The sequence below is a fragment of the Procambarus clarkii genome, chromosome 48, assembly GCF_040958095.1.
Source record: "Procambarus clarkii isolate CNS0578487 chromosome 48, FALCON_Pclarkii_2.0, whole genome shotgun sequence".
Taxonomy (NCBI): domain Eukaryota; kingdom Metazoa; phylum Arthropoda; class Malacostraca; order Decapoda; family Cambaridae; genus Procambarus; species Procambarus clarkii.
Window position 1 is genome coordinate 36,737,316 of NC_091197.1, and position 12,329 is coordinate 36,749,644.

The 12,329-nt window shown below is 52.3% G+C and overlaps 1 protein-coding gene across 1 annotated transcript in view; it reads left to right on the forward strand.

Annotated features, from left to right (window-relative positions):
• The window catches only part of LOC138351208 (uncharacterized), a 64,103-nt gene that overhangs the window by 28,964 nt on the left and 22,810 nt on the right, over positions 1–12,329 (forward strand). Inside the window, exons 2-4 of the mRNA XM_069302851.1 lie at positions 9,703–9,908; positions 10,064–10,142; positions 10,434–10,712. Coding sequence (XP_069158952.1) covers positions 9,703–9,908; positions 10,064–10,142; positions 10,434–10,712 — 564 coding nt within the window. The remainder of the gene's footprint in view (positions 1–9,702; positions 9,909–10,063; positions 10,143–10,433; positions 10,713–12,329) is intronic.

Below are 12,329 nucleotides of genomic sequence, written 5' to 3' on the forward strand. Positions count from 1 at the left end.
TGAGAGGGAAGTTTCGAAGTTCTTTGCAGCCTTCGAGAAAGTCGCTGCCTCTTTAGAGTGGCCAAGGGAGAATTGGGCCATCATGATACAGTCAGTCTTGACTGGGAAGGCCCAAATCGCCTACTCTACGTTATCCCTTGACGACTCCGGCGATTACGACAAGGTGAAGAAGGTTGTGCTCATGGCGTACCAATTGGTACCTGAGGCTTACAGGCAAAAGTTCCGAAACCTGAAGAAGACCTCAGAGCACACTTTCACCGAATTTGCCGCCATCAAGGAGCGACTTTTTCAGGAATGGTGTGCCTCTCGGAAGGTGGAGACCAAGGAAGACCTCGAGCAGCTGATTCTGCTCGAGGACTTCAAGGATTGTTTGTCTGGAGACCTGAAGACGTACCTAGAGGAACAGCAGGTAGAGACCTTGAGTGCGGCAGCCACCATGGCTGAAGAGTACATCCTGACTCATAGGCCGTCTGCTAAGTACGTCCCAAGGAATTACCAGCGCCGTTTGACAGACCTCATGACGAAGAGGAAAAACCCGTCCCACAAAGCGCTAAGAAGACGCCCCCAAGTAGCCCCCGAAGAACAAGTCCTAGCAGTCCGAAACACCGGAGTCCGAGGAGGAATATGGTGTGCTGGACTTGTGGGCAGAAAGGGCATGTAGCTGCTAGGTGCCGAGGCAGAAGAGGTGGCAGCGCACGTAGGGAGGTGATGATGATGAGCTGTGTTACACCACCAGCAGGAAGCCAGTTGACGACTACGCAGGAAGAACCCAGATTGTTTTCCCCTCACACTTCAGGCGGGTATGTATCAAGTGATCATACTGGTAGATCAGTTGTAGTGCTCAGAGATAGTGGAGCAGCCCAGTCCCTGATCGTGAAGAGCTCGTTACCCGAGGGAGTAAGTGTGGACGGGAGACAACAGGTTGTCCTGATTGGGTTTCCTAGGACGCAGTATATCGCCCCCTTAGTGCCGGTACATCTCGACTCGCCTTACTTCAGCGGCACATGTGCGTTGGCAGTAGTCGATACCCTCCCTGTGGCTGGGATTGACGTGGTACTAGCCAACGACTTGGTGACAGATTGGAGCACCAATCATCCCAAGATAGCGGACGAGTCAGCCAGAACAGCAAGGTCTGAGGTAACGACGGGCCGTGGTAATGTCCAGGTAAAGACAGACTCGGATTTGAACATGTCTAATTTGTCCTCTCACCCGCAGATCGGCAGTTATCTAACAGTGTCTCCTGGTTCTTCTCCCGATGAGGAACATGCGGTTATGATAGCAGAAGTACCTGAGCTAGAAGAGAGGCCTTGTGTGCAGGCACCCACGGATACCAACGAGTCTGGAGCGAAGACGGATGTGTGCTTGCGGTATGGCAAGTTACAGCGTGTATTGAACCAGCCAGAGATTCCCCAGACCTCAGAGGTATGTGAGGTGTGTTCAAAAGGTCTAGTGCCCTCTTCGGTCCAAGCCAGGCTAGTGGATGTTGCCGGCTATGGACATGACTGGCTCAGGAAACTTGTCCCTAAGGTAACCAAATGTTTCCTACCGGTATTTTGTTTTGTTCTCGTATGTGTTCTCTGTGTTCTCAGTAAGGATCAGTGGACGACCCGAAGGATGATGGCTCCCGTGAACATCGTGAAGAGTTCCCAGGGATTGGAGACGTGCACTGTGAGTGTTGCAGTCGAAGAAGGGACCTGGAAGGTGATGGTAGATACAGGAGGTACGAGAAATGATAATATGAGTGACTGTTTCCGACAGGTTGACACCCCCCGCGTAATTGCTGAGCCTCAATACAGCGTTATACGGAACGTTGGTCGACCTGACGTGGGCAGAGCGAATGCCATCTGCGACGTACGAACAGCCCCGTTGGGACTAGGTGTGGACCTAGTAGAGTATGCTGTAAGTACTGTTTTACCCGCAGTCGCTGTCACTCTGAATTATCAGACCCCTGTATTCCAGGTGCCCGACTCCCTGAAGGACCGCCGGATCGGTACCAGAAATGCCGTCTGTGTCCAGCCATCATCGGTGCCACGACATAAGGAAGTGTCGAGTCGCCCCAGATCGTGTCCACACCGATCCTTACTTGAGAGATGTGAGATGATGCCCCTGCTTGACATCGCAGTGGAGACGTGGAAGATTACGCCAGGCAGGACATTGCCTTACATCTGCAAGTTCCCATTGTGCCGGAATTGCCCAGTAGGACAGTTCTGTGGACGAGACAGCCTCGCCGTGCCAGTTTACAGTAATGGTGAGTCCATTTGGAATTGTGTCGCCGTACTAATTTGGTTTGTGTCTCTCTTTATAGAACCCCAAACCAAATTTTTTTTGGTGGGGAGGTGTTACGAACCCGGATCCAGCGTCCGAGCACGGAGCAGTAACGACCGTGCCATCTGTGGGTCAGCTCCCGAAACCCCCGCCAAACGGACGACGACACCTGGTGAGGACGGCGAATACCGGCCACAAGGGCCAGTTTCCAGTCCTGTTCAGCGCTCAACACAGCTGCTGCTGACCTCTGGTGAGGTGGCGCTCAGATACCAGTGCCATCTATGGAGTGGATAGGTGGGCGTTTGTGTCTGAGCCTGTAAGTGAGGTGCCTTAGTGTGTCCCAGTTATTGATGACGTGTCTGCTTACAGAGTCGACTTGGGACTGCTGTGATGGAAGTTGAGTCAGTCTACCCAAGGCAGCCATCTCCATACCTTGTACTTTGCTGCAGCAGTTGTGAAGTCGTCCCCCCGGAAGAACACTGTGGTGTTACCCTGCCAGTGGAGTGGCAATAGAAGGATTACCCGGGACCGACTGTTGGAGACGATCATCCACTGGGGTATTGAGGACAGGAGAGTGATTTGTGGTGTCACACGAGGCTCCTGTCTAGGGTGTTCCCCTTATATCGTTCGTGGAGTGGCCTGACCAGCCTTGCTAATCCGGAACCTGCCAGCAGACCAGCTGGACGTGTGGTTGACGGCCTCCACGGCGGTGCCCCCAGTGGACCTGTGTTTTGGCTGACCTGTGGCCAGGGTAGGCTCAACTTCTCAGAGGATTCGTTGTGTGGCCACGAAAGCACCGAGGACTCAGCACCGAGAGAGTTGAACCAGAGTCTTCAGGAGAAGACGATTGTGCTTTTCTTCAGTACGAAGACAATTCCCTTGTACAGTGTTAATACCCCTCCCCCTGTGCACTCTTTTATATATTATTTATATGGTGATGGTAAATTTTAATCTTAAGTTCTTAACTTTCTTTCCCTACCCCCTTTAAGTTATTTGCGTCACGGATCACATCCCTTGAAAGCCACTACTGGCTTGGGGTCGGATATAACTTCTTCTAACAACATCAGAGTAAGAACCCCGTTGCGTCCCGAGAGGGCCGTAACACACTACCACCCACACCACCACTGCCACCACCACTAACACCACCACAGTCACTACCACCAACACCACCACTGTTACTACCTCCAACACCACCACCGTCACTACCACCAACACCACTACCATCACTACCACCAACACCACCACTACCGTCACTACCAACAACAATACCACCATCACTACCACCCACACCACCACTATCACTACTACCACCATCACCACAGTCACAACCACCAACATCACCACAGTCAGTACCAACTCCATCACTACTACCAACACCACCACCAGCACCGCCAGTGTCACTACCAACACCACCGTCACTACAACAACCACCACCGTCACTACCACCAACATCACCACCGTCAATACCACCAACACCACCACTGTCACTACTACCAACACCACCACCGTCACTACCACCAACACCACCACCGTCACTATTACCGACACCACCACCATCACTACCACCAACACCGTCACTACTATCAACACCACCACCGTCACTACCACCAACACCACCACCGTCACTGCCATCAACACCACCACCGTCACTACCACCAACACCACCACCGTCGCTACCACCAACACCACCACCGTCACTACCACCAACACCACCACCGTCACTACCACCAACACCACCACCGTCACTACCACCAACACCACCACCGTCACTACCATCAACACCACCACCGTCACTACCATCAACACCAATACAGTCACTACCAAAACCCCAACTGTTACTACCAACAACACTACAGCCACTACCAACGCCACCACCTTCACTACCACTCACACCATCATCGTCACTACCATCACCATCACTACCACCACCGTCACTACCACTAATACCACCACCGTCACTACCAGCACCAACACTGTCACTATCATTCTTACCACCACCGTCACTACCACCAACATCACCAGCATCACTTCCACCTAAACCACCACCGTCACTTCCACCAACACCACCACTAACACCACCACCGTCACTACCGCAACCACCACCATCACTACCACCAATGTCACCACCACCGTCACTACACCAACACCACCACCGTCATTACACCAACACCACCACCGTCACTACCACCAACACCACTACCGTCACTTCCACCAACACCACCACCGTCACCACCACTAACATCACCATCGTCACTACCACGCAGACCACCACCACAACCACAACTACCAACACCACCAACGTCACTACCAACACTATCACTACCACCGAAACCTCCACCGTCCCCACTACCAACACCACCACCGTCATTACCACCAACACCGTCACTACCACTCACACCACCACTATAACTACTACCACCGTCACTATCACCTATGTCACTACCTCCATCACCACCACCGTCACTACCACCAAAACCAACACCGTCACTACCACCAACACCACCACCGTCACTACCTCCCATACCACCACCGTCATTACCACCAACACCGTCACTACCACCAACACCACCACCGTCACTACCACCGACGCTACCACCGTCTCTACCACCCATACCACCACCGTCACTACTACCTATACCAGCACCATCTCTACTACCAGCACCACCAACACCATCACTACCATCGACCACTCATACACCACCGCTACTTCTACCCAACACCCAAACCACTACCGTCACCACCACCAACACCACCAACGTCACTACCACTCAAACCACCACCGTCACTACCACCAACACCACCACCGTCACCACCACTAACACCACCACCGTCACTACCGCAACCACCACCATCACTACCACCAACGTCACCACCACCGTCACTACTCGATTACCACCAGGTTCACTAACACGAACACCATCACCACCACTAACATCACCATCGTCACTACCACCCACACCACCACTACAACCACAGTCACAACCACCAACACCACCACCGTCACTACCGACACCACCCCTACTATCACCAACCACCCACACACCACCACCATCACTACCACCGACCATTTACACACCACCGCTACTTCCACCCACACCACCACCGTCACTACCACCAACACCACTACAGTTACTACCACCCACACCACCATCGTCACTACCACCAATACCACCACCGTCGCTACCACCCACACCACTACAGTCACTACCACCAACACCACTACAGTCACTACCACCAACACCACTACAGTCACTACCACCAACACCGTCACTACTACCAACATCACCACTGTCACTACCACCAACACCGTCACTACCACCAACACCGTCACTACCATCAACACCGTCACTACCACCAACACCACTACAGTCACTACCACCAACACCACTACAGTCACTACCACCAACAACACCACCGTAACTACCACCAATACCACCACTGTCACTACCACCCACACCACCACAGTCACTACCACCAACACCACTACAGTCACTACCACCAACACCGTCACTACCACCAACACCACCACAGTCACTACCACCAACACCACCACAGTCACTACCACCAACACCACCACAGTCACTATCACCAACACCACCACCGTCACTACCACCAACACCACCACCGTCACTACCACCAACACCACCACTGTCACCACCACCAATACCACCATCATCACCACCACCTACACAACCACCGTCACTACCACCCAAACCATCCCAGTCACTACCACCTTCACTACCACTGACACGACCCTCGTCACTACCACTAACACCACCTCTGTCACTACCACCAACACCACCCCTGTCACTACCACCCACACCACCACAATTACTACCACCACACCACCCCTGTCACTACCACCAACACCACCACCGTCACTACCATCCACACCACCACAATTACTACCACCACACCACCCCTGTCACTACCACCAACACCACCACCGTCACTACCACCAACACCACCACCGTCACTACCACCAACACCACCACCGTCACTAACACCATCACCACCACCGTCACTAACACCATCACCACCACCGTCACTACCTCCAACACCTCTACCGTCACTATCACCACCACCATCACCACCACTGTCACTACCAAAACCACCACTGTCACTACCACCAACACCACCACCGTCACTACGAAGACCACCACCATCACAACCACCCACACCACAATCGTAACTACTACCACCGTCTCTACCACCAACACCACCACTGTCTCTACTAACAACACGACCACCGTCACTACCACCAACACCAACACCGTCACTACCACCACCACCGTCACTATCACCAACACCACCACTGTCACTACAACCACCACCGTCACTACCACCAAAACCACAACTGTCACTACCACCAACACCACCACCGTCACTACCACCAACACCACCACCGTCACTACCACCAACACCACCACCGTCACTACCACCAACACCACCACCGTCACTACCACCAACACCACCACCGTCACTGCCTCCAACACCACCACCGTCACTACCACCAACACCACCACCGTCACTACCACCAACACCACCACCGTCACTACCATCAACACCACCACCGTCACTACCACCAACACCGTCAATACCACCAACACCACCACCGTCACTACCACTACCACCCTCACTATCACCAACACCACACCACCACCATCACTACCACCACCACAGTCACTACCACCAAGACCACCACCGTCACTACCACCAACACAACCACCGTCACTACCACTCACACCACCACCGTTACTACCACCAACACCACCACCGTCAGTACAAAAACCACCACCAATGTCACCGTCAGTACCTGTCCACCTCCGTCACTACCACCCACACCACCACCGTCACCGGTACTGACACCACCACCACCGTCACTACCACCCACACCACCACTGCCACCACCACTAACACCACAACAGTCACTACCACCAACACCACCACTGTTACTACCTCCAACACCACCACCGTCACTACCACCAACACCACTACCATCACTACCACCAACACCACCACTACCGTCACTACCAACAACAATACCACCATCACTACCACCCACACCACCACTATCACTACCACCCACACCACCACTATCACTACTAGCACCATCACCACAGTCACAACCACCAACATCACCACAGTCAGTACCAACTCCATCACTATTACCAACACCACCACCAGCACCGCCACTGTCACTACCAACACCACCACCGTCACTACCACAACCACCACCGTCACTACCACCAACACCGTCATTACAACCAACACCACCACTGTCACTACTACCAACACCACCACCGTCACTACCACCAACACCACCACCGTCACTACCACCGTCACTACTACCAACACCACCACTGTCACTACCACCACCGTCACTACCACCGACACCGTCTCTACCACCAACACCACCACCATCACTACCACCAACACCACCACTGTCACTACCACCAACACTACCACCGTCACTACCACCAACACCACCACCGTCACTTCCACCAACACCACCATCGTCACTACCACCAACACCACCACCGTCACTACCATCAACACCACCACTGTCACTACCATCAACACCAATACAGTCACAACCAAAACCCCAACAGTTACTACCAACAACACTACAGTCACTACCAACACCACCACCTTCACTACCACTCACACCATCATCGTCACTACCATCCCCGTCACTACCACCACCGTCACTACCACTAATACCACCACCGTCACTACCAGCACCAACACTGTCACTATCACTCTTACCACCACCGTCACTACCACCAACATCACCCCCATCACTACCAACGCGAAACAAGAAAGTGAGGCACAAGGTACAAAAGAAAGTGAAGAAGTAGCTTCCACGGAAATGGAAGATAAGGGCAGTGACATTAAAAGCAATGCAGGTGAGCTGAATATTAGCTTGCTAACTGTCAAAATGCGTGCCTTGGAAATAAATCGTGAGATAGAATGAAAGAAATTAGAAATGGAAAGAGAGAGACAAGATAAAGAAATGGAGATGAGGCGTTTAGAATTAGAAGACAGGAAAGAAAAGCGAGAAAGAGAAAGGGAAAGAGAAGAGCGAGAGAAGAAAAAGAAAAATAAAGACAACATGAGCTAGAAGTATTGCGATTAAGTGGTGGGAGGCAAACAATGGAAACGAGTAGTTTCGATCTGGTAAGGAACATCAAAATGGTCCCGAAGTTCAACGAGAAGGAAGTTTCGAAGTTCTTCGCGGCCTTCGAGAAAGTCGCAGCCTCTTTGGAGTGGCCAAAGGAGAATTGGGCCATCATGATACAGTCCGTCTTGACTTGGAAGGCCCAAATCGCCTACTCCACGTTGTCCCTTGATGACTCCGGCGATTACGACAAGGTGAAGAAGGTAGTGCTCATGGCGTACCAATTGGTACCTGAGGCGTACAGGCAGAAGTTCAGGAACCTGAAAAAGACCTCAGAGCACACTTTCACCGAATTCGCGACCATCAAGGAGCGACTTTTCCAAGAATGGTGTGCCTCTCGGAAGGTGGAAACCAAAGAAGACCTCGAGCAGCTCATACTGTTAGAGGACTTCAAAGACTGTCTGGCTGGAGAACTAAAGACGTACTTAGAGGAACAGCAGGTAGAGACCTTGAGTGCGGCAGCCACCATGGCTGAGGAATACATCCTGACGCATAGGTCTTCCACTAAGTATGTTCCTAGGAATTACCCCCGTCTGTTTGGTAAGCCTCGTCAGGAAGAGGAGAGACCTGTCCCACAAAGCGCTGTGAAGACGCCCCCAAGTAGCCCTCGAAGGACCAGTCCTAGCAGTCCAAAACCCCGGAGTCCGAGGAGGAATATGGTGTGTTGGATTTGTGGGCAGAAAGGGCATGTAGCTGCTATGTGCAGAGGCAGAAGAGGTAGCGGCCCACGTAGGGAGGTGATGCTGATGAGCTGCGTAACACCACCAGAAGGAAGCCAGTCTATGACTAGTCAGGAAGGACCAAGTTTGTTCGCCCCTCACACTTCAAGCGGGTATGTAACGAGTGATCATAAAGGTAGATCAGTTGTAGTGCTCAGAGATAGTGGAGCAGCCCAGTCCCTGATCGTGAGTAGCTCGTTACCCGAGGGAGTGAGTGTGGACGGGAGACAAAAGGTTGTCCTGGTTGGGTTTCCTAGGACGCAGTATGTCGCCCCCTTAGTGCCGGTACATCTCGACTCGCCTTACTTCAGCGGCACGTGTGTGTTGGCAGTAGTCGATACCCTACCTATAGCTGGGATTGACGTGATACTAGCCAACGACTTGGTGACAGATTGGAGCAACAATCATTCCAAGGTTGCGGACGAGTCAGCCGGAGCAGACATAAGGTCTGAAGTAACAATAGGAGACAGTGGTAATGTCCAGGTACAGACAGACCCGGAATTAGATAACATGTTTAATCCTTCCTCTCACCTACAGGTTGACAGCATTATAGCAGAGTCTCCTGATCCTTCTCCCGACGAGGAACATGAGGTTACGATGGCAGAAGCGACTGAGCGAGAAGAGAGGCCTCATGTACAAACACCCACGGATACCCCAGAGTCTGGAGTGAAGGCACCTGAGTACTTGCAGTATGGCAAGGTACCACGTTCATTAACCGGCCAGAGATTCCCCAGACGTCAGAGGTATGTGAGGTATGTGCGAAAGTTCTAGTGCCCTCTTCGGTCCAAACCAGGCTGATGGATATAGCCGGCTATGGACATTACAAGCTCAGGAAACTTATCCCTAAGTTAACCAAATGTTTCCTAGCGGTATTTTTTGTTCCTATGTGTGTTCTCAGTAAGGACCAGTGGACGGCCCGACCGATGGTGGCTCCCATGAACATCGTGAAGAGATCCCAGGGATTAGAGACGTGCACTGTGAGTGTTGCAGTCGAAGAAGGGACCTGGAAGGTGATGGTAGATACAGGAGGTACGAGATATGATATTATGAGTGACTGTTTCCGACAGGTTGACACCCCCCGTGTGATTGCTGAGCCGGGATGCAGCGTTATACGGAACGTTGGTCGACCTGACGGTGGCAGAGCGAATGCCATCTTCGATGAACGAGCAGCCCTGTTGGGACTAGGTGTGGACCTAGTAGAGGCGTATGCTGTGAGTACTGATTTAACGGTCGCTGTCACTCTAAATAATCCAACCCCATTATTCCAGGTTCCCGTCTCCCTGAAGGACTACCGGACAGGTACCAGAAATGCCGTCTGTGACCAGCCATCATCGGTGCCACGACACAGGGAAGTGTCGATTCACCCCGGATCGCGTCAGTATCAATCCTTACTCGGGACACGTGAGATGATGCCCCTGCTTAACACCTTAGTGGAGGTGTGGAAAATCACATCAGGCAGGTCATTGCCTTCCATCGACAAGTTTCCTTTGTGTTTCCCATTAGGACTGTTCTGTGGACAAGACAGCCTCGCCACTCCAGTTTATAGTGTACGTGAGTCCATTTGGAGTTGTACCCACGTACTAATTTGTTTTTTTTTTTTTTTTTTTAGAAACCCAAACCAAATTCTTTTTGGTGGGGAGGTGTTACGGACCCGAGTCCAGCGTCCGAGCACGGAGCGGTGACAACCACGCCATCTGTGGGTCAGCTCCCGAAACCCCCTCCAAATGGACAGCTCCATCTAGTGAGGACGAGATATACCAGCCACAGGGGCTGGTTTCCCGTCTTGATCAGCTAGTAACGTAGCCGCTGCTGACCTCTGGTGAGGTGACGCTTAGACAGCAACGCCATCTATGGAGTGGATAGGTGGGAGTTTGTGTCTAAGCCTGTAAGTGAGGTGCCCTAGAGTGTAACTAGTACTAATGACGTGTCTGATTACAGAGTCGATCTGGGACTGCTGTAATGGACGGTGGATCAGTCTACCCAAGGCAGCCGTAGTATCTCCACGTGTTTGCTGTAGAAGCTGTGAGTCACCCCCCGGATGAACACTGTTGTGTTAGCCTGCCTGTGACGTGGCAGAATCTGGAATTGTCGTACCCGCCTGACTGGTGGAGAAGACTAGCCACTGGGGTGTTGTGGTGAGGAGAGTGATCAGCGGTATCACACGAGGCTCCTGCCTAGGGCTCGCAACCCTAGTATCGGTCGTGGAGTGGCCTACGCAGCGTAGCTGATTGGAACCTGCCAGCTACAGGCTGGATTTGTGGTTGAAGGCCTCCACGACGGTGCACCCAGTGGGACTGTGATTTGGCTGGCCTGTGGCCGGGGTAGACTCGTCTAGAGAATCTGAGGATTCATCGTGAGGCCACGAGAAGAGGACCAGGGCTACTCATCGTGAGCACCATGGAGCATCCCGTGTCTTCGCAGAAAGACGAGTTATTATAAATAATAAGTGTTGTAATAGCAACCCCGCGCGTGACTGTTTATATATTTATTTATGGTGGTGGAATAATTATATATTTAATTTAGTGCTGTTTTATCCCTTCCTCTTTAATTTACTTGCGTTACAGAATACACCCCTTGAAAGCCACTACTAACTTGGGGCCGGATACCCAAACTCTACTAACATCAAAGAAAGAACCCAGTTGCTACCCAATAGGGCCGTAACATACACCACCACCGTTACTACCAAAACCAGCACCGTCACTACCACCAACACCACCAGCATCACTTCCACCCAAACCACCACCGTCACTTCCACCAACACCACCACCATCACCACCACTAACACCACCACCATCACTACTGCCACCACCACCATCACTACCACAACCACCATCACCACCAACGTCACTACCAACACTATCACCGTCACTGCCACTACCACCACCGTCACTACACCAACACTACCACCGTCATTACACCAACACCACCACCGTCACTACCACCAACACCATTACCGTCACTTCCACCAACACCACCACTGTCACTACCACCAATACCACCACTGTCACTACCACCAACACCACCACAGTCACTACCACCAACACCACTACAGTCACTACCACCAACACCACTAGAGTGACTACCACCAACACCGCTACAGTCACTACCACCAACACCGTCACTACCACCAACACCACCACAGTCACTACCACCAACACCACCAC